Source organism: Panthera uncia, assembly GCF_023721935.1.
Source record: "Panthera uncia isolate 11264 chromosome A1 unlocalized genomic scaffold, Puncia_PCG_1.0 HiC_scaffold_17, whole genome shotgun sequence".
Classification (NCBI taxonomy): Eukaryota; Metazoa; Chordata; class Mammalia; order Carnivora; family Felidae; genus Panthera; species Panthera uncia.
Window position 1 is genome coordinate 87,869,419 of NW_026057577.1, and position 27,915 is coordinate 87,897,333.

The window sequence follows — 27,915 nt, forward strand, 5'->3', positions numbered from 1 at the left end:
GGACTTTAACACCCCACTTACAGAAATGGATAGATCATCTAGACACACAGTCAATAAAGAAACAAGGGCCCTGAATGATACATTGGATCAGATGGACTTGACAGATATATTTAGAACTCTGCATCCCAAAGCAACAGAATATACTTTCTTCTCGAGTGCACATGGAACATTCTCCAAGATAGATCATATACTGGGTCACAAAACAGCCCTTCATAAGTTTACAAGAATTGAAAGTATACCATGCATACTTTCAGACCACAATGCTATGAAGCTTGAAATCAACCACAGGAAAAAGTCTGGAAAACCTCCAAAAGCATGGAGGTTAAAGAACACCCTACTAACGAATGAGTGGGTCAACCAGGCAATTAGAGAAGAAATTAAAAAATATATGGAAACAAACGAAAATGAAAATACAACAATCCAAACGCTTTGGGATGCAGCGAAGGCAGTCCTGAGAGGAAAATACATTGCAATCCAGGCCTATCTCAAGAAACAAGAAAAATCCCAAATACAAAATCTAACAGCACACCTAAAGGAAATAGAAGCAGAACAGCAAAGGCAGCCTAAACCCAGCAGAAGAAGATAAATAATAAAGATCAGAGCAGAAATAAACAATATAGAATCTAAAAAAACTGTAGAGCAGATCAACGAAACCAAGAGTTGGTTTTTTGAAAAAATAAACAAAATTGACAAACCTCTAGCCAGGCTTCTCAAAAAGAAAAGGGAGATGACCCAAATAGATAAAATCATGAATGAAAATGGAATGATTACAACCAATCCCTCAGAGATACAAACAATTATCAGGGAATACTATGAAAAATTATATGCCAACAAATTGGACAACCTGGAAGAAATGGACAAATTCCTAAACACCCACACTCTTCCAAAACTCAATCAGGAGGAAAGAGAAAGCTTGAACAGACCCATAACCAGCGAAGAAATTGAATCGGTTATCAAAAATATCCCAACAAATAAGAGTCCAGGACCAGATGGCTTCCCAGGGGAGTTCTACCAGACGTTTAAAGCAGAGATAATACCTATCCTTCTCAAGCTATTCCAAGAAATAGAAAGGGAAGGAAAACTTCCAGACTCATTCTATGAAGCCAGTATTACTTTGATTCCTAAACCAGACAGAGACCCAGTAAAAAAAGAGAACTACAGGCCAATATCTCTGATGAATATGGATGCAAAAATTCTCAATAAGATACTAGCAAATCGAATTCAACAGCATATAAAAAGAATTATTCACCATGATCAAGTGGGATTCATTCCTGGGATGCAGGGCTGGTTCAACATTCGCAAATCAATCAACGTGATACATCACATTAACAAAAAAAAAGAGAAGAACCATATGATCCTGTCAATCGATGCAGAAAAGGCCTTTGACAAAATCCAGCACCCTTTCTTAATAAAAACCCTTGAGAAAGTCGGGATAGAAGGAACATACTTAAAGATCATAAAGGCCATTTATGAAAAGCCCACAGCTAACATCATCCTCAACGGGGAAAAACTGAGAGCTTTTTCCCTGAGATCAGGAACACGACAGGGATGCCCACTCTCACCGCTGTTGTTTAATATAGTGCTGGAAGTTCTAGCATCAGCAATCAGACAACAAAAGGAAATCAAAGGCATCAAAATTGGCAAAGATGAAGTCAAGCTTTCGCTTTTTGCAGATGACATGATATTATACATGGAAAATCCGATAGACTCCACCAAAAGTCTGCTAGAACTGATACATGAATTCAGCAAAGTTGCAGGATACAAAATCAATGTGCAGAAATCAGTTGCATTCTTATACACTAACAATGAAGCAACAGAAAGACAAATGAAGAAACTGATCCCATTCACAATTGCACCAAGAAGCATAAAATACCTAGGAATAAATCTAACCAAAGATGTAAAAGATCTGTATGCTGAAAACTATAGAAAGCTTATGCAGGTAATTGAAGAAGATATAAAGAAATGGAAAGACATTCCCTGCTCATGGATTGGAAGAATAAATATTGTCAAAATGTCAATACTACCCAAAGCTATCTAAACATTCAATGCAATCCCAATCAAAATTGCACCAGCATTCTTCTCAAAACTAGAACAAGCAATCCTAAAATTCATATGGAACCACAAAAGGCCCCGAATAGCCAAAGTAATTTTGAAGAAGAAGACCAAAGCAGGAGGCATCACAATCCCAGACTTTAGCCTCTACTACAAAGCTGTCATCATCAAGACAGCATGGTATTGGCATAAAAAGACACATAGACCAATGGAATAGAATAGAAACCCCAGAACTAGACCCACAAACGTATGGCCAACTAATCTTTGACAAAGCAGGAAAGAACATCCAATGGAAAAAAGTCTCTTTAACAAATGGTGCTGGGAGAACTGGACAGCAACATGCAGAAAGTTGAAACTAGACCACTTTCTCACACCATTCACAAAAATAAACTCAAAATGGATAAAGGACCTGAATGTGAGACAGGAAACCATCAAAACCTTAGAGGAGAAAGCAGGAAAAGACCTCTCTGACCTCAGCCGTAGCAATCTCTTACTCGACACATCCCCAAAGGCAAGGGAATTAAAAGCAAAAGTGAATTACTGGGACCTTATGAAGATAAAAAGCTTCTGCACAGCAAAGGAAACAACCAACAAAACTAAAAGGCAACCTACGGAATGGGAAAAGATATTTGCAAATGACACATCGGACAAAGGGCTAATATCCAAAATCTATAAAGAGCTCATCAAACTCCACACCCGAAAAACAAATAACCCGGTGAAGAAATGGGCAGAAAACATGAATAGACACTTCTCTAAAGAAGACATCCGGATGGCCAACAGGCACATGAAAAGATGTTCAACGTCGCTCCTTATCAGGGAAATACAAATCAAAACCACACTCAGATACCACCTCACGCCAGTCAGAGTGGCCAAAATGAAGAAATCAGGAGACTATAGATGCTGGAGAGGATGTGGAGAAACAGGAACCCTCTTGCACTGTTGGTGGGAATGCAAATTGGTGCAGCCGCTCTGCAAAGCAGTGTGGAGGTTCCTCAGAAAATTAAAAATAGACCTACCCTATGACCCAGCAATAGCACTGCTAGGAATTTATCCAAGGGATACAGGAGTACTGATGCATAGGGGCACTTGTACCCCAATGTTTATAGCAGCACTCTCAACAATAGCCAAATTATGGAAAGAGCCTAAATGTCCATCAACTGATGAATGGATAAAGAAATTGTGGTTTATATACACAATGGAATACTACGTGGCAATGAGAAAAAATGAAATATGGCCTTTTGTAGCAACATGGATGGAACTGGAGAGTGTGATGCTAAGTGAAATAAGCCACACAGAGAAAGACAGATACCATATGGTTTCACTCTTATGTGGATCCTGAGAAACGTAACAGAAACCCATCGGGGAGGGGAAGGAAAAAAAAAAAAAAAAAAAAGAGGTTAGAGTGGGAGAGAGCCAAAGCATAAGACACTGTTAAAAACTGAGAACAAACTGAGGGTTGATGGGGGGTGGGAGGGAGGGCAGGGTGGGTGATGAGTATTGAGGAGGGCACCTTTTGGAATGAGCACTGGGTGTTGTATGGAAACCAATTTGACAGTAAATTTCATATATTAAAAAAAAATAAAATAAAATAAAATAAAATAAAATGGTAAAAATCCAAAAAAAAAATAAAAAAAAAAAAAAAAAGATAGAGAACTAATAGTCACCAGAAGGGAGGTCAGTGGGAGGAGAGGTAAAACAGGTTATGGAGATTAAGGAGTGCACTTGTGATAGACACTGGGTGAGGAATGAAATTGCTGAACTGTATTGTACACCTGAAACTAACATAACATTGTTATGTTAACTATACTGGAATTAAAATTTTTATTTTTAAAAGTTTTTTTTTTTTTTATGTTTATTTATTTTTGAGACAGAGAGAAACAGAGCATGAATGGGGGAGGGGCAGAGAGAGAGGGAGACACAGAATCGGAAGCAGGCTCCAGGCTCTGAGCCATCAGCCCAGAGCCCGATGCGGGGCTCGAACTCACAGACTGTGAGATCGTGACCTGAGCTGAAGTCGGACGCTTAACCGACTGAGCCACCCAGGCGCCCCAAAATTTTTAAAAAAGATATGTGACTAACAAAATAAATAGATAAGTAAAATACAAAAAATGGGAACAAACCAACATCGATGAATTGATGACTAAAAAAATGTGGTAAATCCACATCATGAAATATCATTTGGCCACAAAGAGAAATAAAAGTACTGATACCCACTATAATGTGAATGAAACTTGAAAACACGATACTACATAAAAGAAGTCAAACACAGAAAGCCACATACTTTAATTCCATTTTTATGAAATGTCTAGTGTTGGCATACCCATTAAGACAAAAGAACAGTGGTTTCCGTGGGTTAGGGAAAAGGAAGGGGCACCTCGTGGAGCATGCACCTCTTAAATCTCAGGGTTCTGAGTTCAAGACCCACGTTAGGTGTAGAGATAACTTAAAAATAAAATCTTTATAGACAGGTGGGTGGCTCAGTTTATTAAATATCAAACTCTTGCTTTCAGCTCAGGTCATGATCTCACAATTTTTGAGTTTGAGCCCCAAGTCGGGCTCTGTGGTGATGCATGGAGTCTGCTTCAGATTTTCTCCCTCCCTCCCTCTCTCTGCATCTCCCCTGCTGGCCTGCTGGCTCTCTCTCTCTTTCCAAAAAAAAATTTTTTTAACTTAAAGAATAAAAAATTTAAAAAACAAAATCTTAAAAAAAAAAAAAAAAAAGGAAAAAAGGAAAATGGGGAGCAACTGGTTAAAGAATCAGGAGTTTCTTTTTGGGTGATAAAAATGTTCTGCAATTAAATACTGGTAGTGGTTACACAACACTGTAAATAAAAGAAATGCCAATGAACTGTATACTTTAAAATCATTAAAATGGTGGGGCACCTGAGTGGCTCAGTCGGTTAAGCATCTAACTTCAGCTTAGGTAATGATCTTGCGGTTTGTGAGGCCTGTGTCAGGCTCTTTGCTGTCAGCACAGAGCCCACTTTGGATCCTATGTCTCCCTCTCTCTCTGCCCCTCTCCCTATCCTGCTCCTGCACAAGCACGCCCTCTCTCTCTCATAAATAAATAAATACATAAATTAAATAGCTAAAATGGTAGATTTTATAAGCTATTTAAATTGCACCTCATTTTTTTTTAAGTAGGCTTCAGGCCCAGCATTGAGCCCAAGGTGTGGCTTGAACTCACAACCCTGAGATCAAGACCTGAGCTGAGATCAAGAGTTGGATGCTTAACTGAACTACCCAGGTGTCCCTGATCTCATTTTCTTAAAAACTAAGTATTTAGGGGCACTTGGGTTGCTTAGTCAGTTAAGCATCCATCTCTTGGTTTTGGCTGAGGTTATGATCTCACGGTTTCCTGAGTTCGAGCCCCAGGTCAGGGTCCACACTGACAGTGTAAAGCCTGCTTGGGATTCTCTCCCTCTCTTTTGTACCTCCCCCACTCACACTGTCCCTTTCAGTATCAAAATAAATACTTAAAAAAAGTCTTTTCACTTAAAAAAATAAAACAAAACAAAAAAACTAAGTGTCTAGTTTCCTAAGGTAACTACTTTTTAAATGGAACATTTTGTATATGGTATGATAAACTTAAAGAACATTTCATTACTTCACAGTTACACTGACATTGTGGTTATTTATTAGTAAATAGATATAACTCAAATCAAACAAATAAATTCTCATACTAGGTAGAAGTTAACATGTAGCTTTAAAATACAGTACAGATTTGCAGGTAACATTTGTCTCTCCAATGTTTTTAAGCCAACTTGACATGCAGACATGAAAGAAACTAATAATCAAATGTCTACCTCCAATTTAATCTTCCATTTATAAGACAAGAGTCCACTAAAAATACATTAGTAATGAACAGTGCCCTTAGTCCTTTGTAACAGAAGAGGCAGCATAGCAGAGAGAAAAATGCTCTGAAACCAGATGGCCCTGACTAGAATACTAGCACCATCACTTGGGAAACCACTCAATCTGTCTAACCTTGTATTTCCTAATGTGTAAACCTGAAATAATGACTGTGCCTAGCAACTCATGGGGTTGTTCTGAGGATTATAAAATGAGATAATACTTAAGTGCTTAGTAGAGAGCCTGGCTGCCTAGCATATGGAATTCAATATATGTTAAATATTATAATTAACAATAGGAGCCAATATCCACCATATGCCATGCACTGTGCTAAGACTTAATTTTCCAAATATTTTATGCATTAAGATACTAAACATAGGAGTCAAGTGTGGTCTCAAATGGAGATCTGTCCAATTCCAAAGCCCATGTTCTTTCTACAATGCCAAACTGCCTTTCTATACAACATATTCATCTTTATAACTTTGTCATTATTTATCAACTAAGGGAGAAGTTAATTAAATTACTTCACATTTCATATAGAAAAGTAAAAACATAATAAGTCTAATTAAATACAATGTTTATAAATACTTAAAAAAAAAAAAGAAAAACTACAGGGGAGCCTAGCTGACTCAGTAGAGCATGTGACTCTTGATCTTAGGGTTGTAAGTTCGAGCTTCATGCTGGGTGCAGAGCTTACTTAAAAAGTTAAAAACTATATTTAAAAATAAATACATACATACATGCTATAATGATTTCCAGTTTGGTCAATTTTAAAAAATCCTTAACAGCATAGAAAAACTCTTACGATTTTTTAAAATGGGATTTAATCTATGTTTTTTCCTAAAGAGTAGCAACCAAAAATAAGAAACAACTAAATACAACTAAATACAAGGGGAGGAATATAATCCAATCATTTAAACAAAAAAAGGGAGAACTCAGGTAAACCTAGACCTTGAATACCCACCTTGAACAACATCCTTTCCTGCCCCACCCTCCCTAACTAATCACAACATATTCAACTCTTTATTCTCCTAAAGCAGCAACTATTTCAATCTTTGGAATCCTCAATCATATTCTTCTCAGCCTAGCACACATTCCCCTGCCCCAACTTCTACCATATTCCCATCTTACAAATGGCTTGCACATAAAAAAAAAAAAAAAATAACTGGCAAATGAATGCACTGTCTCAGTTATTGTTAGTAATTATCAAAATACAATAGTACAATAAAATATACTTGCTAGTGTCACTTTTATTTTTTTATTTTTTTAAAATGTTTATTTATTTTTGAGAGAAAGAAAGCATGCAGTGCAAAAATAAAGGAACCAAGGATCCAAAGCAAGCCTCCTGCGGACAGCAGAGAGCCAGATGCAGGGCTTGAACCCACAAACCATGAGATCACAACCCCAGTGGAAGTCGGACACGCAACTGACTGAGCCACCCAGGTGCTCCTAACTTCTAAGTTTTAAAAGTGACTTTGGGGTGACTGGGTGGCTCAGTCGGTTAAGTGTCCGACTTCAGCTTGGGTCATGATCTCACGGCTTATGGGTTCCAGCCCCATTTCAGACTTGCTGATGCTGGGATGGAACCCGCTTTGAATCCTCGATTCCCCTCTCCCATCTTTCTGATTTTATATTAGACAATGTTTTCTTACATATGACACCAAAAGCACAAAGAAAAAAAAAATTAAATAAACTGGACTTGATCAAAATTAAAAACCTTGTGCTTTGGGGCGCCTGGGTGGCTCCATCAGTTAAGCATCTGACTCTTGATTTGGGCTCAGGTCATGATCTCAATGTTCATGAGTTTGAGTCCCATGTCCAGCTCCATGCTGCCAGTGCAGAGCCTGCTTGGGATTCTCTCTCCCTCTCTCTACCTCTCCCCAACTCGCTCTTCCCCTCCCTCTCTCCCAAAATAAACTTTTTAAATAAATGGCTAGGGTAGAAAATTTCATGTTATGTGTACTTTACCACAATTAAAAACTAGGGGCACCTGGGTGGTCAACTGGTTAAGCATTCGACTCTTGATCTCAGCTCAGGTCAGGTCTTGATCTCAGGGTCATGAGTTCAAGCCCTGTGTTGGACTCCATGCTGGGTGTGAAGTGTACAATAAATAAACAAACAAATAAGTGGATGAATAAATAAATAAAAGGGGTGTCAAGGTGGCTCAATCAGTTAAGCATGCAACTCTTGATTTCAACTCAGGTTATGATCTCACTGTTCATGAGATGGAGCCCTGTGTCAGGTTCCATGCCTATAGCATGGAGCCTGCTTGGGATTCTCTCTTTCCCTCTCTCTGTCCCTCCCCTGCTGGTGCTCTCTCTCACAAAATAAATAAACATTTAAGAAAATAAAAATAAGTTAAAAAATAAAAAATAAAAATTTGAGGTGCCTGGGTGGCTCTGTCAGTTAAGTGTCTGCCTCTTGATTTCAGCTCAGGTCATGATCTCAGTCATGAGATTGAGCCCCACCTCAGGCTCCATGCTGGGCATGGAGCCTGTTTAAGATTCTCTCTCTCCCTCTCCCTTTGGCCCTCCCTGTCCCACTCTCTCTCTCTCTCAAAATAAATAAGTAAATAAGTAAATAAATAATAAAAAATAAAGAATTCCCACTGAAACAGGCACATTCATATACTGCTGGTTGGGACTGTAAACATATATACTTACTCTAAGTGGTGAAGCATAGTAATATCTTTCGAAATTATATATGTATTTAATTTTGACCCACAAGCCCAGTTCTTGAGAGTAGAGATTTATTTTACAGATGTATTTACATACACTGAAATATGTGTATGTATGTATGTATGAATTATGCATATGGTTGTTCACTTTTAGCAAAAGAATATATGAATTGAAAATGCCCATATTCATACAATAGAAACGAATCCACATGTAAAAAAGAATGAGAGAACTATGTTATAAAATGGAAAGATTTCAGGGCACCTGGCTGGCTCAGTCGATACAGCATGCAACTCTTGAGCTTCAGGTTCTAAGTCTGAGCCCCACATTGGGTATAGAGATTACTTAAAAATAAGATCTTAAAAATGAATAAATGGAAAGATTTCTACAATATATTAAATAAAAAAGCAAGATTATGTGTGCATAATCTGCTACCTTTGCCATAAAAAGGGTGGGAGGTGCCACAGGAATTGAAGGTATTAAATGAGCAGACAACGAACAAGGGTACTTCACTGGTTACCTTTTTGTACTGTATTTTTGAGCCACATATCTATGCAAAAATTCAATTCAGTTTAAAAGTAGAAAGTGGGGGCAGCTGGGTGGTTCAATCAGTTAAGCATCCAACTTTTGGTTTTAGCTAAGATCATGATCTCACAGTTTGTGGGTTCAAGCCCCAGTCGGTCTCTGAATTAACAGTGCAGAGCCTACATGGGATTCTCTCTCTCCCACTCATATTCTCTCTCCCTCTCTCAAAATAAATAAACTTAAAAATAAATAAGTAAATAAATAAATAAATAAATAAATGAGTAGTAGTAGTAGTAGTAGTAGTAGTAGAGGTGCCTGGGTGGCTCAGTTAGTTTAAGGGTCTGACTCCTTGATTTTGGCTCAAGTCATAATCTTAGGGTCCTGAAATCAAGCCCACATTGGGTTCCACACTCAGCGCTGGGCCTGCTTAAGATTTTCTCTCTCCCTTGGGGCAACTAATGGCTCAGTCCATTGAGCTTCTGATTCTGTTTCGGCTCAGGTCATGATCCAAAGGTTCGTGAAATCAATCCCCAAGCAGGGCTCTGTGCTGACAGCACTGATCATGCTTAGGATTCTCTCTCCCAATCTCTCTCTCTCTCAAAATAAACATAAAAAAAAATAGGATTTTCTCTTCCCCCTTGGCCGCTCACAGGAAATTTCTCTCAAAACAAAAAAACAGTAGTTAATCATGGTCTATTTTGCATACTTAAGCATTCTTTTTTTTTTTTTTTTTTTGAAGGGGGGAGCAAATGAGAGAGAAAAGGAGAGAGAAGCGGGGCTCACACTCACCTGAAGAAGGGCTCAAACTCAAGAACCATGAGATAATGACCTGAGCCAAAGTCAGATGCTTAATGACTGAGCCACCCAGGCGCCCCTTAAGCTTTCTCCTTTAATCAAAATTATTCATAGGGGCTCCTGGGTGGCTCAGTCGGTTGAGCGTGCAACTTCAGCTCAGGTTATGATCTCACGGTTCGTGGGTTCGAGCCCCGGGTCAGGCTCTGTGCTGACAGCTCAGAGCCTGGAGCCTGCTTCAGATTCTGTGTCTCCCGCTCTCTCTGTTCCTCCCCTGCTCGTTCTGTCTCTGTCTCTCAAAAATAAATAAACATTAAAAAGAATTTAAAAAAAAAACTGTTCATTTCGGGGATTCTGGGTGGCTCAGTCGGTTAAGCCTCCGACTTCAGCACAGGTCGTGACTTCATGGTTCATGAATTCAAGCTCCACATCAGGCTCTCTGCTGTCAGTGCAGAGCCTGCTTTGGATCCTGTCTCCCTCTCTCTTTGTCCCTCCCCCACTCTCTCTCTCTCAAAAATAAACATTTAAAAAATATTTCAAGGGGCACCTGGGTGGCTCAGTCAGTTGAGTGTCCAACTTCTGCTCAGGTCATGATTTCACAGTTTGTGGGCTCAAGTCCCGCATCGCGATCTATGCTGACAAGCTTGCTCAGAGCCTGGAGCCAGCTTCGGATTCTGTGTCTCCTTCTCTCTCTGCCTCTCTCTCTCTCTCAAAAATAAACAAAAGTAAAAACTATTTCAAAAATAGGGATGCCTGGGTGGCTCAGTCAGTTGAGCATCCAACTCTTGGTTTGGGCTCAGGTCGTGACCTCCCTGTTTATAGAATCGGGCCCCATGTCAGGCTCTGTGCTGACAGCTCAAGAGGCTGCAGCCAGCTTCAGATTCTGTGTCTCCCTCCCTCTCCCTCCCTCTCTCCCTCTCTCTCTCTGCCCCTCCACCACTTGTGCTGTCTCTCTTTAAAATAAACATTTTGAGAAACTTAAAAAAATTTTTTTTTAAATACGGGCGCCTGGGTGGTTCATTCAGTTGAACATCCAACTCTTGGTTTTGGCTCAGGTCATGATCTCAGTTTTGTGGGTTTGAGCCCCGCACAGGGCTCTGTTCTGACAGCAAGGGGCCTGCTTGGGATTCCTTCTCTCTCTCTGCCCCTCCCCGACTCACACAGTCTCTCAAAAATAAATACAACTTTAAAAAACATTATTTTAAAAATAAATAATTTTTTTTAAAAATTCATTTCTTGTTGGATAGGTGTGGTAACCAGCCTCCAAGATGGTCCCCAATGATTCCCATCTCTAGGTATTCATGGTATTCAACCCATGGTTTTCCCCTCCCACATTTATCCCCTTAATTCTTCCTGCTTGGTCTCTCCTCTCTTGGATCACTCACCCTGGGGGAAACTAGTACATACTATGAGCAGCCCTATGGAAAAGCTCATCTGGCAAAGAACTAAGGACTCCTACAGCCAACCAGCAACATTTTCTTGGACAGGGATCCTAGAGCCTTTAGAGGACTGCAGCACTGGCTGACATCTTGCTTGTAATCTCATGAGACACTGAGACAGAACCACCCAACTAAGCCACTCCCAGATTCCTAACCCTCTGTGATATTAATGTTTGTTTTAGCCTGCTAAATTTGAAAGTAACTTGTTAGGCAAAATAGATAACTAATACAGAGGGAAACATTCCTTTCACAGCTTTAAGAATTTATGTTTTCAAAAAGGTATTAAAGACACTATAAAAATTGTCATCATCATGGTACTGGATATTAAAATAAAATCCATATTAAATCAGTAACTGTGACAGATATGATTTCTTCACATTTTTATGTCTGTAAAGTTAATCAAATACATAGAAGCACAATAAGCTTTGAATCGATAAAAGAAATCACTTCAAAACACAGATCTGGGTAAATGAAAAATCAAACTTCAGCTGTACAACTACAGAAAAGCATTCACTAAAACTGAAAAGAGACTGGGGCACCTGGGTGGCTCAGTCAGTTAAGCACCCAACTCTATTTTGGCTCAGGTCATGATCTCACAGTTTGTGAGATCTAGCCCCACATCAGGCTCCATGCTGTCAATGCAGAGCCTGCTTGGGATTCTCTCTCCCCCTCTCTCTCTGCGCCTCCTGCACTCTCATTCTCCTTCTCTCAAAATAAATAAAAAATTTAAAAGAAATGCAAAAAAAAAACACCAAAACCAAAACTATTGAAACGGTACGATCCTTTTGCAAAGCCATAGAGAAGTACACACATCAAGATACAAAAAATTTAACCCATTACCCTGATATTCTACTACCAGCAGTTTATCCTTAGGAAATAATTCCACAAACAGTATTATGAAATTATTACAAGGAAATAATTCCACAGATATTACCTATCAAGACTCTACTTACAACTCTAACATCTACTCCACCAAAGAAATTATTTCAGTGGTTTAATTAACTGCACTGTAATACTTCTGCCCACTCTACTATGTTAAAGAACATCTGAAATGTAGATTTTATTACCTCTCAACAACTGCTCTGCAATTCTTTACTGATGGTGGCATAAGTAGAGGTGCTATTCCTTGATATACTTAATATAAAAACAAATTCAAGACATTGTCAGTTGAACCAAATGTAATTTGAATAAATGCCTTTAGATGTAAAATTCCAAAGACAATTAGGATAGCATTAATGTCTATTATTTTTAGTGAGTACAGAGACAACTTCTACATCACCTACTTGCACCAGGGACCCCCAACAGCTCCAATTACACTATCAAGAGAAATTTGAGATGACAAGGGGAATATACCGTTGCAATTTACAAAGACTAACCTTCAGACTCTTCCTGGTATATAAGGGGATATCATATAACCAGTAATTATTTTTAATTTAATCTAATGGGTAAATACAATTGTTCATACTCCAAAATGGATTTTATCCTTCCAGCAATCTTTAGCAGAATATTATGGTATTTTATATAAAATCACTCGAATGTGAAAAGGACTTTAGAAACCTTAATAAGTAATTTTGCCTAATAAAGCAACACTAAAATCTGTTCCAACTTATTAAGGGGAAACCACAAATGTGTATGACTTTGTTGGTTCTCTAATAAATTATCTAAAAGTGGCAAAAAAATAAAAAATAAAAAATAAAAAATAAAAGTGGAAGCAATGTTTAAAATTATGGTTTGTATATAACCATTACAAAGAATGTAAAGCATCTAGGATATATAAAGAACTCTCAAAACTCAACAGTTTAAAAAAAAAAATCAAACAATCCAATTAGAAAATGGGCAAAAGAGATGAACATATTTCACTAGAGAATATACAGATGGCAAATAAGCACACAAAAAGATGTTCAACATCATTAGCTATCAGGAAAATGCCAATTAAAACCATAATGAGAGATCATTATATAACTATCAAAATGGCTGAAATAAAAACAGTGACAACACAAGTGCAAATCAAAACCACAATGAGACATCACCTCACACCTGTCAGAATGGCTAAAATAAAAAAAACACAAGAAACAAGTGTTGGCAAGTGGAGAAAAAGGAACCCTTCTGTACTGCTGGCAGGAATGCAAACTGGTACGGCCACTGTGGAAAACAGTATGGAGGTTCCTCAAAAAATTAAAAATAGTATTACCAGATGATCCAGTAGTTCCACTACTGGGTATTACCCAAAGAATACAAAAACACTAATTCAAATATATATATATGCACCCCTATGTTTATTGCAACATTATTTGCAATAGCCAAGATACAGAAGCAACCCAAATGTTCATCAACAGATGAATGAATAAAAAAAATGTGGAAGATATATATATGTATCAAACAATCCAATTAGAAATGAGCAAAACATACATACATACACATACACACACATATATAACAGACTATTACTCAGCCATAAAAAAGAATGAGATTTTGCCATTTGCAACAACATGGATGGATCTAGAGGGTATAAGGCTAAGTGAAATAAATCACAGAAAGACAAAAATATATTTTTCACTTGTGGGATTTAAGAAACAAAGAACAATTTTTTTAAAAAAACTGACAAAAAACTAGATTCTTAAATATAGAAAACAAATTGGTGGTTACCAGAGGGCATGTAGATCTCGGGGAGGGGTGAAAAAGAGTAAGATACACTTATCTTGGGGTGCCTGGGGGGCTCAGTTGGTTGACCATCTGACTTGGGTTTCAGCTCAGGCATGATCTCACAGCTTATGAGTTCAAGCCCTGTGTCAGACTCTGTGCTGACAGTATGGAGCCTGCTTGGAATTCTCATTCCCTCTCTCTTTTGCCCCTTCCCCACCCTCTCTCTCTTTCTCTCAAATAAACTTTTAAAAAAAAAAAAAAAGAGTACACTTATCTTGATGCACACTAATGTATAGAATTGTTGAATCATTATACTGTACACCTCACAGTAATATAACCTGTACATTCATTGTACTGGAATTTTAGAAAGAAAGAAAGAAAGAAAGAAAGAGAAAGAAAGAAAAGAAGAAAGGAAGGAAGGAAGAAAGAAAAGATTCACTCATATGAGGACTTTAAGACACAGAACATATAAACATAAGCGAAGGGAAGCAAAAGTAATATAAAAACAGGGAGGGGGACAAAACATAAGAGACTTTTAAATATGGAGAACAAACAGAGGGTTACTGGAGGCATTGTGGGAGGGGGGATGGGCTAAATGGGTAAGGGGCACTAAGGAATCTACTCCTGAAACCATTGTTGCAGTATATGCTAACTAATTTGGAAGTAAATTAAAAAAAGAAGAGAAGAAAAAAGAAAAAAGGAAAAGAAGCGCCTGACTGGCTCAGTTGGTACAGCATGTGACTCTTGATTTCAGGGTTGTAAGTTCAAGCCCTACAGTGGGTGTAGAGATTATCAAACCCCACCCCCCCCCAAAAAACAAAACAAAAAAAAAAAAAAACTTAAAAAAAGAAAAAAATAGACCAAGAAAAAGAAAGAAATAGTGATAACACCAAATGATGGCAAAGATGCAAAGAGACTCCATCACTCATATACTGCCAGTAAGAATGTAAATGATAGAGTTGCTCTGAAAATCAGCTTGGCAGCTTCTTATAAAACTAAACATGTCACTACCATATGATTCAGCAATTGTACTTGGGCATTTATCCCAGAGAAATGAAAACTTATGTTTACACAAAAACCTATATACAAATGTTCATAGCACTTTTACTTCCAATAGACAAAAATTAGAATAAGGCCAGATGTCCTTTAACAGGTGAAGGGCTGAACAAGCTGTGGAATATACACTGTGTGGAATATTACTTAGTAATAAAAAGGAATAAAATATTGATACATTCAATAAACTGAAGGAATCTCCAGGAACTTACACAATATAAGTTAAAGAACCCAATCCCCAAAAGCTTTATACTATATGATACCATTTATGTAACATTTTTAAAATAACAAAATTTTACAAACAAAGGACAGAGTAAGTAATTAGCAAAGGCTGGGGAAGGAGCTGTAAGAAAAGAAATGGATTTGATGTAAAAGGGCCAAGGGAGGGATTCTTGTGGTGTTGGAACTGTTTAGTATCTTGACCGTGGTGACACATATGTGAACCTACACCAGTGATAAAAATGTAGAGAACTTAATATACACATTATATATTCTACGTACTACACAAAATGAATACAGGTAGATCTGGAGACATCTAGAACACATCTTCTTAGAAATACAGAATTTTCTTCTAGGAAAAAAAAAAACGCGAAAAACAAAAACTGGGTTCACGTGAACAAGATTGATGGATTAGATCAACATCAATATCCTGGTTGTAATATTTGACGTTTTCATAAAACATTACCATTGCAAAACCAGGCAAAATGTACAAGAGATCCCTCTGTATTATTACTTAAAACTACATGTGAATCTACATTTATCTCAGTAAAAAATTTCAATAATAAAAATGAGAGTGGAGCTCTATCTACATGCTCATATGAAAATATGTCCTTAATATATTAACCAAGGTACTGAACACATATACAGGCCATTTACATTACCAAATTTTAAAAAAAGAAAAGGTTTGTATGAAAAGAAAAATTTAATAGAACATTAAGTACATGAGGGGTGACAGAAATAGAAACTTTTACCTTCCATTTTTAAGTCTGACTTTTTTTTGCCACAAATATTTATTACCTTTCTAACTAAAAAGAATCACAGCCAGGGTGCCTCAGTTGGTTAAGCATCTGACTTTTTTTTTTTAATGTTTTTATTAATTTTTGAGAGAGAAGAGAGAGAGTGTGAGCGGGGGGGGGGGGGAGGATCCGAAGCAGGCTCTGTGCTGACAGCAGAGAGAATCTGATATGGGGATTGAACTCAAGAACTGTGAGATATGACCTGAGCCAAGTCAAATGCTTAACCGACTGAGCCACTCAGGCACCCTGTGTCCCACTCTTGATATCAGCTCAGGTCATGATCTCACAGTTCCTGAGTTTGAGCCCGGCATGGGGCTCTGCACTGACAGGGCAGAGCCTGCTTGGAACTCTGGTCTCTCCCTTTCTCTTTGCCCCTTCCCTGTTTGCTCTTTTAAAACAAATAAACATTAAAAAAAAAAAAAATCCTAGCCATTTCTTCAAAAGGCCACACTTGAAATTATTTTAAAAGTCTAAGGAACAATCATTCAATGAAAATCAAACCCACCACTGCAAAAGAGATGGGATCTCCTTTCAGTGGGTTCTTGTGAAAACTAGGGGGTAGAGATGTAACATTTACATCCATGACAATGACAAAAGACAACCAGCAAAACAACATAATAGTTATACCACTTAACAGCTGGGAGAACACAAAGATCCTGATCCCACTACACAAAGTAAATTCTCATGATTACCAACCAAAAATGGATAAAATTCTATTAAACAGAAATAGAAACTGTCAACAGTTTATGTCTTTAACTTACCAAGTAAGGCAGAAGAGTTCAGAAGAATAAAGAAAAAAAAGCAAAAATGCAAAGACAGGCTTCTCGAAATTCACGACTAACTCTCCCAAAAGGTGTTTGGTTCTTGCATATAATAGGCATTGCTTACTGAGCACCTACTTCAGAACTAGCATCTAGTATCTTGTTGCACTCTCAAACAAACCTGTAGATAAGGTACTAGCCCCAATTTAGAGATGAGGAACTGGGCCTCAGAGATTAAAGGGACTTCTCCAACTAAACAGGAAGAACAGTACACACTCAGACACACTCAGAGATCTGTTCAATTTAAGACCATTATGATTTGGGGTACCTGGGTAGCTCAGTAAGTTAAGTGTCCAACTCTTGATTTCGGTTCAGGTCATGATCTCGTGGTTTGAGATTGAAAACCACGTCAGGCTCTGTGCTGACAGTGTGAAGCCTGCTTGGGATTCATTCTCTCTCTCTCTCTCTCTCTCTGCACCCCCTCCCACTCACGTGCTCTCACTCTCTCTCAAAATAAACTCAAAAAAATAATAATAAGACCACTATGATTTAATATCCACAATTAAAAGACTGAAAAGTGAGGGGGCACCAGGCTGGCTCAGTCGGTGAAGCATCCAACTCTTGATCCCAGGGTCATGAGTTCAAGCCCCAAGTTGGGTGTGGAGCCCACTTAAAAAAAAAAAAAAAAAAATTACCTTGTTAAAAGATTGAAAGTGAGAATGTGGAGAAAAATATTAGGATATTAGGAAACTCAAGTTCAAAGACCTTAGAAATTGAGTGCATGAGGAGATAAAGTCAAAAAAATTCTGAGGTTTTAAAATTTGGTACACCGAGGAGAAGAGCTGACAGTCCATTCATCACCTTCCTATCTAAAACTTACTTCCTGGGGCACCTAGGTGGCTAAGTCAGTTAAGCCTCTGACTTCGGCTCAGGTCACGATCTCACCTCGGCTCAGGTCACGATCTCACCTCTTGTGGGTTCAAGCTCCACAATGAGCTCTGTGCTGACAGCTCAGAGCCTAGAGCCTCCTTTGGATTCTGTGTCTCCCTCTCTCTCTGCCCCTCCCTGCCTCTCAAAAATAGATAAACGTTAAAAAAAATTTTTTTAATAAGTAAAATAAAATCTACTTCCCTCCCCAAGTTGTACTGCTATAATAGCACCATCCACCCTTTCCTTTGGTAACTATATAAAGGACTACTACAAAAAAGGCATCATACTACATACTGTTAATATGCAACGATGAATCAGACCAAGAGGATAAAGACATGAGCCAGGGGAGGGTGTGAAGTAAAGCAAATCTAATCTATTAGTAAATAGTTCAGTCTGACTGAACCCAGAACACCTTGGATATAGCATATATGAGATTTGAGAAAGTCAAGAAAGGGTCCTATCAAAGAGGCACTAAATATGGGCTTTGTTTGTTAGGTAAATAGGGAAAGAAGTGAGGCACTGAAGGTAAAGCTTTAACCAGAGACCTAGAATTTCTCATTTTGGAGGTCAGAAGTAATTTTGGATAAGACAGACTGGAAAGAAAAACTATATGAAGAGTGATAAAAACCTCATAGTAGAATGGGAATTAAGAAATGAAAAAAAGACTGGAGAATCTGTGTAATTTAGAAATCGCATAATGGAGTGCCTGGCTGGCTCAGTCGGAAGAGCAGCATGTGACTCTTAATCTCAGGGTCATGAGTTTGAGTCCCACGCTGGGTGAAGATTACTTAAATAAAAATTTAAAAAATAAAAATAAAAACTTAAAAAAAAAGTCAACTCTTGGGGTGCCTTGGTGGCTCAGTCAGTTAAGCATCCAACTTCAGCTCAAGTAATGATCTCGCAGTCAGTGAGTTCAAGTCCCACGTCAGGCTCTGTGCTGATAGCTCAGAGCCTGGAGCCTGCTTCAGATTCTGTCTCCCTCTCTCTGCCCCTCCTCTGCTCACGCTCTTTCTCTCTCAAAAATGCATAAACATTAAAAAATTTTTTTTAAAAAGTCAACTCTATAGGATGGCATACAAGACCTATGTTTATACTTTACCTCCTCACAACCCCATTCTCCCAGATTCCTATCAAAAGAATTTCTTGGCACTTCTATATCCTACTCCTTCTAACTTACTGGCATGCCTCTGTTCAATTATACATAACCTTTCTGTGAAGTTCTTCAGAATTACTCCAGACATGCCACAGTACTGTATTTATAACACCTATTAAACTACTTACTATTCTGTATTGTCAATGTTTACACTGGTGTTCCTTAAATAGTAAAGTTCCTTAAAAACACAAAGTAGGTCTTACCTTTTAATACTAGCAGTGCCTGGCACAGAGAAAGCACTCAAATGTGGTTTGATCATAAAAATGAGGGACTCCAAAGTTTCCAGCCTTGAAATGAACAGGAGGATGATGCCATCATTAACACAAAAGGAAATGCATGTTTGGCATAAAGGATAGGTTCAAAATTGAATATGATATAAATAGAAGAGAAAGTTGGTTGGCGATTAGAATTTCTTGGTCTGAAGCTCAGAAGTCAGATCAAGAGCATTTTCACACAGCAGAGTAAGAATAAAGTAAATCCATGAAAGTGGATGAGACTGCAGAGAATCAAAGAGGAAGAAAAGACAGTGAGCAAAGAAGGGCTGTTTAAAGGAGTGGTGGTCAAATACTGCAAATCTAATAGGGTAAGTATTGAAGTGTCACCTGGGACTTATAAAAGAACAGTTGCAGCAGAGTGGAGGATATAGAAGCCAATCCACAGAGCTTTAAGGAGAGGTTAAAAAAGCAGTTAACTCTTGCAAGAAATTCACCATTAAAGGGGAAAGATCATTGGAAGGGTTATAGGATACAGGAAGATGCCTTTAGAATAGGAAGGTATCATCCCGTTTTTAGGCAGAAAAAAATGATGAAGTAGAAAAGTAGAAAATAGACTCCAGAAGAGGAAAGAGGAATGAGTAACACCAGGTCCTCTAGCAGGGAGGACATGAGAACAGAACATGAGAGGTATGGAGATAGGATCTATTTTCTTCTTAGACAGGAAAGAAGAGGGCAGAGAATTGCTGCAACGATGAGGAGAGCAGAGAGAATCTGAGGAATCATTGTCTCAGGGACCACCACAAGCCATACAAAGATCATCTGCACTCATCTCTCCTTCTTTCCTCAAATCCAGACTCTGATTTTGCCTCCAAACCAGACAGCCCAAAATGGCTGCCAATTTCCCTCCTCTGAAATAATCTTTTCGATTTACCCTCTTTCTTTCTACTACTAATTCTGCCCATGTTTTTTTGTTGTTGTTGGGGTTTTTTTTGGTTGGTTTTTTTTTTTTTTTTTAATGTTTTATTTCTGAGAGAGAGAGACAGCCCATCAGCAGGGAAGGGCAGAGACAGAGGGAGACACAGAATCTGAAGCAGGCTCCAGGCTCTGAGCTGTCAGCCCACAGCCCAACAGGGGGCTCGAACTCACGAACCATGAGATCATGACCTGAGCCAAAGTCAGACGCTTAACCGAATGAGCCACCCAGGTGCCCCCAAGTCTAAGTTTTAACTACTATTCCAACAGACTCTGACATCCTAAGGTTGCCTCTATTCTCCCCCAGCCAAAGTTTTTCAAACACAGATTTCATCAGATCACTTCTCAGCTAAAATCCCTTGCTGGCTCCTAGTCCTATCACTTCAACATCAAATGCCACAGTCCAAATTTTTAGGCCCTATTACCAGACTACACTTATCCTACCCAACCAATCCTCAACAAATACTTCCTGAAAATACTATGTTCACTTAATTCTCTACATGCAAAATACCCTTCTAGGAGGTACCTGGGTGGCTCAGTCAGTTAGGCATCCAGACTCCTGATTTCAGCTCAAGTCATGATCTGTTTGTGGGTTTGAGCCCCACACTGACAGCGCAGAGCCTGCTTGAGATTCTCTCACCCCTCTCTGTGCCCCTCCCCTCCTTGTGCTCTCTCTCTCAAAATAAACTTAAGAAGACGTAAACAGCCTTCTAAACCCAACCAAACCCAACCCAGCCAAAGCCAATTCAAGTTCCACCTCTTCCTTGAAGCCTTGACTACTCTAGGTTTCATTCATCTCTCCACTCAACTCTTTAACCACTTAAACATCCACAGCATAGAACTCAGTACAGGTGGGTGGTTTTTGAGTACTTTGTAAATCCCCAAGATTGTATAGGATTGTTACAACGCCAAAATATCTATTTTTAAATGGCAAAAAGAAGCCTCTATTCAAACATCTTTCTATGGACAATATAGTGTCTATCTCCACCTAATAATGAACTACTATTACAGTGCCAGTCAATTACAAGGTAAAACTGCAAACAAATCTGGCAAAAAGATGCTGTGTTTCGGGGCGTCTGGGTGGCTCAGTCGGTTAAGCGGCCGACTTCGGCTCAGGTCATGATCTCGCGGTCTGTGAGTTCGAGCCCCATGTCGGGCTCTGTGCTGACAGCTCAGAGCCTGGAGCCTGTTTCCGATTCTGTGTCTCCCTCTCTCTGACCCTCCCCCGTTCATGCTCTGTCTCTCTGTCTCAAAAATAAATAAACATTAAAAAAAAATTAAAAAAAAAAAAAAAGATGTTGTGTTTCTTGAAATCAATGTAAATAATAAAGAAAAACCACTCTGATTACAGGTATGGAAAAGATGATCTAGGTCAACCAGTAAACAAGTGACAACTGACAACAATAGGACAGAAACTTCAAAAAGTGACATGATAAACATCAAAGGATTAAGATATGTTGGGGCGTCTGGGTGGCTGAGCTGGTTAAGCATCCAACTCTTGGTTTTGGCTCAGGTCATGATCTCACAGTCTTGAGTTCAAACCTGACGATGGGCTCCTCAATGACATTGTGGAGTCTGCCTGGAATTCTGTTTCTCTCCCTCTCTCTCTCTGACCCTCCGCCAATCACGCATGCACTTTCTCTCTTTAAATAAACTTAAAAACAATGTAAGTCAATGACATAACAGAGGGAAAATAAAACAAGATCAGTAAAATAGCAGTTACCACTGAGTATGCAGGCATTTCTACGATTCTCTCTTCTTTGGTATATGCTTGAAATTTTCCATTGTGGACATTTTTTTTCTTTTTAAATGTTTATTTATTTTTGAGAGAGACAGACACAGAGTGTGAGCAGAGGAGGGGCAGAGAGACAGAGAGACATAGAATCTGAAGCAGGCTCCAGGCTCTGAGTTGTCAGCAGAGAGCCTGATGCGGGGCTTAAACTCACAAACCACGAGATCATGACCTGAGCTAAAGTCAGATGCTTAACTGACTGAGCCACCCAGGCACCCCTATTGTGGACACTTTTAAAAGAGAACCTTACTCAAACAGATTACCTCACTATTTTACAAAAATTTAACCTCATTATAATCATGAGAGAGTGAAACAAAATAAAGTATGTCACCTCCCTCTTATACAATTTCACTGGACAATTTTTTTTTAATTTTTTAATGCTTATTATTTATTTTGAGAGAGAGAAAGAAAAAGGAGGAGGAGCAGAGACGGAGAGATTTCCAAGCAGGCTCCACGCTACTAGCACAGAGCCCCACACAGGGCTTGATCCCACAAACCTTGAGATCCATGACCTGAGGCAAGATTAAAAGTCAGCCGTTCAACTGACTGAGCCACCCAGGTGCCCCTGGACAAAATTTTTTTTACTCTATTTGATTCTTGCCTTATTTTAACAAATAGTTGCCATCACAACCAAAGTTTTGATAAAGGTTTAAAAAGTTTATTTTCATATTTCTTCATTTTAATTTTTCGATATAAAATCCTAAGTAAACCCTTTTCTCCTTATTATGAAATTTTAGTTCCCACTGTAAGTGGATTCATTTTTAGTCACCTTCTTTAGATTAAAAGTACAATATGTACATCAGACTATCCTGGAGCTAGCTAGCTACATCCTAAGAATTTTGAGTATCCCTAAATTCATGAATACCACCACAATTTAAATTCTCCATAAAACATCTAAGGGAAGAGTAGAAAACAAACTGCTACAGACAGCCTAGTGAGTAAACCAGGCCCAGCCAAGAGTGTCAGAGACCTTCAGAAGTCACTACAGAAAACCAAGAGTACTGAGATAATTCTAGGATTTCAAGGGTTTTAGTTTTGTCTCTAATAATCTCAAGTGCCTTGAAGGATGACCTGTCTTTTATGACATCTTTCACTACAAAGCTATGAAGATCCAATGAGACAATACAGACCAAAGCACTCAATAAGTTGTAAATTATTGCCTGTTTAAACTTAGCTCTGGGACCAACTTTCCTTCAGTATTTTATCAAGTACCTACATATTATTAACCACTATACACTGCATACGTTCACTGGCAGGAATTAGAAGGTGTCAACCCAATTAGATATAAAAGCACCAAGTCAGGATTATTAACTATAATGAATCATTATTCACATCACTATATTCAGATAAAATAACTGAAAAGCAGAGGATAAACTGAAGAGGCTGCTTATTTATGGCAGAGGGCAAACAGTCTGCTTATAGCTAGACAGACAAAACAAGACAGTATGATTTTGAATCATGTGCCTTTCTCTAACTCTATAAAGGGAATTTACAATCCTAATAACTATATTACTCTCACCAAGAGAATCAAAGTATCACATAACAAAAAATACCAACAGCATTTGCTAATGATTTTCTAAAATTTCCAGCCCTAGGCATAGAATCTAATGCAGAGTAAGTAAGTGCTCTATACTTGCTGCAATGAATCAACTGTGCAGTAATCTGTATATATTAAGTGTGTAGCCATATAGAATTATTTTTAATTACACCTTTCCCAAACTATGTTATTCAGCTAAATTTGCAGTCTAACACTGACTTCACTATTTCAAATCTTCAGCTAAAAAATATCAAAGGCAAAAATCAAAGCAATACATTGCATCCACGACCTTAAACCAAAGGCCTACAATTGGTTACTCGCCTCTTCAAGCCCATAAAGTCTTTAAGCAATTTATACTTTCTGCCAGAAAAAAAAATTTCTATTTATATACAATTTTGCTAACTCCCATTTTAGATACATAACATACTATCTATAGGCTCCAATATTTTCAATTGTTTATAATAGAGCCAATATTCCAATGACATCTCTTTGACAAGAAACAGATTTATGTGTCATTATATATATGCTTCTAGAGAAACATCTCCACTGTCAAATGCAAGATTTTATGTAAACACAAGGGCATCACTATATATGTAAAAAAATTTCCACGTGAACCCAAGAAAGAGTTTGTCTAAGCTGCCAATAGGTCACCAGCACAACTTATCCACCCTAAAAAATACCAAGGACAATACAGACTCAAAGTGACTACCAAAACAAATTTTTAAAATGTGCAACTGCCAACTTAAGAAACCAAAGAGTACTAAAGCATATTTAAAACATGAATCAACAAACAAAAGCAACACACCCACATTCTCTGTGACTTTAAAGAATATCAAGGCTATACGGTAAAGTGAATGTTTAATGCACTCAAAACAGTCACCACATACAATTTTTTTTCTGATTAAATTTTTATATAGATTGCAGAGGCATGGAAGTAAGGAGATCCTCCATGGTGACACTGCAGGTGACCATAACAATACATCTGGGGAGAAACAAAATCAGAATGAAATATTTAAAGCTGAGAAAAATTTTTTAACAACCAAGAAGTTTGATTTTAAAGGTGATGAAACTGAGGCTAAGAGAACTGAGCATTCCGCTAACTATGGACAGTCCAAGAAATTCTGTATAAGATCAAATAAAAAAGAACTTTATCATTTACCACTCGTTAACAACAATACACAGCACTACTAAATAACAACTCAAAGTAGATTTTCTTCCGTTTCTATACACTTACACATACCACAACACACACACACTTCAAAATTAAAACCTAAGTTCAAGAGTCTACTCTGATGGTGGCAGTTACCTACAGCAATAGGATACTATACCTTCACAACAGGTAGTTCAGAAAAACTGGCCTAATTTAAATTTTGACTGATGTCCAAGGTCTTCTCATCTTAGCTACTTTCAATTTGTACCCAAAATGCACTTCAATGTGAAGCAAGCATCACCCCATCAACTAAAAAAATACGCCAGGCCTTACGTAAAAAAAGAACTCTAGGAAACTAACTGGTTCACCTGCACTCATGATACCAGTACGCCAAAACATTTAAAAAATAACTAAGTAAAACTAAACAAATGTATGCTCCATCTTGAAAAATGAAATCTGAACTCAATTAAAGGCCCTTAAAAGTTTTAACTCTTAGCCAGTCCTCAACTGAGAGTTAACTGGAAAAATCTGAGGGAAAAAAAAAATCATACAACAGAGATAAATTTAAAAATCAGAGTAAAATCTCCCCAAAAAGCCTATCATTAGTAATAGGCACTCAGCTGTGAACTGATAAACAACCAAAAACCAATCAGTTATGTTTCCCTTTAAGTTGCCTGTATATATACACTTATGTATATATTTAAGTTGTACCAAAAACTGCTTACAAATGGCAATTCCTGTGAAGTAGATGATGATGAAGTTCCAGGTAATTCTAGCATGTTTCCTAATGTACTGGTACTGGAATCTGGATCATCCTGAAAAGATAAATTTATTGAATTTAATTGCTCTTCTACGGTAACGTTTGTATCTCCTAGTGAAAAGGGGGCTGGGAGAAGGGCTGCTTTTTCATTGCTGCCGTCCACTTCATTTCTTTGCTTATTTTTCTGTGTTTCAGTTTGAGGAGCTAATGGCAAGAATGGCGATTTGACTGCACCATTTCTACTCTCTGATGTGCTGTCTTGTTCATTTCCCATGGCCACGTCTACACCATTCTCTGATTTAGGCTCATAATTGCAGGTGGCATTGGTCTGAGTTTCCTCAAAGATCTCCTCTATACTCTCATCCTCTGTGACTGGCTGTTCTGGGTCCATTTCAGAATCTACATCTGCATCGTCCACACAAGTAAAATTCTCAAAGTGCAGAAAGCCATTCTTGATAGTCTTTGTTACTTTTACCTGGAGTTCAGGGGAGTTATTACAAGAGGGTTCCTGTTTCATAGCAAGTGCTGTTGGACCACCAGGACTCAAGGAAGTGCAAACAACTGGCGACTGAGCTCTTGAATCACTTTTTTCAGGGTCTTGAAAGGATTCTGATCCATCAGCAGACCCATTTAAATACTCTACATTGATCATGGAGGCCAAATCCTGTAGTCTCCGCAGTGGAATGTAACAAGATGGAGAATCTTGTCCATAAGCATTTTGGGATGTTCCACTGGCAGTCGATAACTGCATAGTACACCCATTAAGTGGCTCAGAAAAATTGGATTGACCATTACCGAAAGGGCTGTCCTTGTCTTCAGGGGCATCTAAATTCACTGGATTGGAAAAGGGCAGCAGACAATTTCTTCTAGGTAGTTCACAGGTCTGATCCATCCTGGGCCAGCATCAACCTGAAATCCAAAAACAGCAATTAATCTTAGTTTACAGGCCATTTGACTCTTATCTTCAAAATGGCAGCCACTTCTGAAGGCCTAGTGGCCTCAATGCCTTTCTGCTGCACTTCCATGGGCGGAAAAAGTTCCCCAGCTGACGATGGAAAAATGGCCTCGGTGAGCCTCCGCAAACTCCATCTTCCCGGAGCTGGGCAGATCTTGCCACATGCAAACAGCCCGTCCCTTTTTCCTGCACTGCAGACTGGTGGACAGTTGGGCTGAACTAATATTAAAATCCCTTTGGCAGTAGAAATTCCTAAATCTCAAACAGAAATTGTCCTCCCCATCCCCCGCTGGTGGGGGGGTGGGGGGTGTCCAGCGGCCGGATCTCCCAAAGGGAGAGGGCTGCAGGGTTCGAAGGGGGCTCCCGGACGCTGCACAAAAAGGTTACCCTCCTCCTTCCTGGATCGCTCGGGCGCAGCGGTCACAATAGCGCTGCACCCTGCGCCCAGCCGGCACTGAAGCCTTTGCAGCGGCCGTGCCCAGGCCGCAGGCGAGTCGGCCTAAGCGGGTGCACCCCGAACCTCGCCTTTCAGACTGCAAGACTGCTCAGTCCACGGCTGCAGGGCCCAGAGGCCACGACGCGGCAGGGGGAGAGAAACAGAGGCAGCCGGCGAAGCCGAGTCAGGGCAGCAGCAGCTGCTACAGCTTGACAAACATGGCTGCTGCCGACGCCGCCGCCGCCTGCCCGGGCCGCGCTCCTTCCCGCAGCCGCGGCAGCACCTCCTGGCCGAGCCGATCGCACTCATCAATATTAAGCAGCAAGCAAAGTTTGCTGCAGGAGGGTAGCCGGCCCCGCGCCCACCAGCTGGCTACCTGTGGGGAGGCGGAGGCCGAGGTGCGCGCGGGAGGCCGGCGGGGCACGGGCCGCGCGGGGAGGAAGTTCTCCGCGGCCGGGCCGGCTAGGCCTGAGCCCGGCTGGTAGTGATGGAGGGGGAGGGGGCCCGCGGCAACAACGCCGCGGGCCACCAACACCGCGCCGCGCCCGGCCCTCACCCGCGCCCCTCACCTCACGGCCACCACCATCTTCCCCGCCCGGCCGCCTCCTCCCTCTTCGCGCCTGCCCGCCACCCACCCAAGCGCACTAGTTACCGTGCCCCGCGCCCCCTCCCGGGCCGGCTGGGGGGAGGGGGTGACCCTCATTACACTGGGGCGCGAGCGGAGCTGAGGGGAGAGAGCGGAGCCGCTCGCTGCACCCCCCTCCCCCCCGCGTCTCTCTTCAGGGGAGAAGGCAGCGAGCGCGACCTGCCCCGGCCTATTCCGCCGCCGCCTCCTCCTCCTCCTCACACCCCCACCGCGCGCGCCCCCGCGGCGGCGCGTGCGACCCAGCGCCTCGCGCCGGCCCGCGTGCGGCTGGGGCACCGAGTGCGCGCGCACCCCTTCCCCCCACCGCGCGCGCGCTCCCTCTCCTCACTCTTCGGGGTTCAGGGCGGGTGAAGTCGGGCTCGCGAGCGCGCCGCCCAATCAGCGGAGCCGCCGCTGCCGCCCCCTCCCCTCCCCTTGCGCGCCCGCTCGCGGCCCGGGCCTACGGGCCGGCCCGGCAGCCCGGGCGGGGCCTGAGGCAGGCTCCCCAGGGGCCTCGCGCGCCTCCCCGGAGTGTCTGGGCCTGCGGGCGTCGTGGGTGGCACTCAGATCCCCTCACCTACC

General features: G+C 40.2%; 1 protein-coding gene across 1 annotated transcript in view; it reads right to left on the minus strand.

Moving 5' to 3' along the window:
• Positions 1–27,625, minus strand: part of NSD1 (nuclear receptor binding SET domain protein 1) — a 146,319-nt gene extending 118,694 nt beyond the window's left edge. The window contains exons 1-2 of the mRNA XM_049648612.1: positions 27,361–27,625; positions 25,283–26,226 (exon numbers count right to left, since the gene is read on the minus strand). Of these exons, the coding sequence (XP_049504569.1) occupies positions 25,283–26,209 (927 nt within the window). The 5' untranslated portion in view covers positions 26,210–26,226; positions 27,361–27,625. The remainder of the gene's footprint in view (positions 1–25,282; positions 26,227–27,360) is intronic.
• Positions 27,626–27,915: the final 290 nt, after the last annotated feature.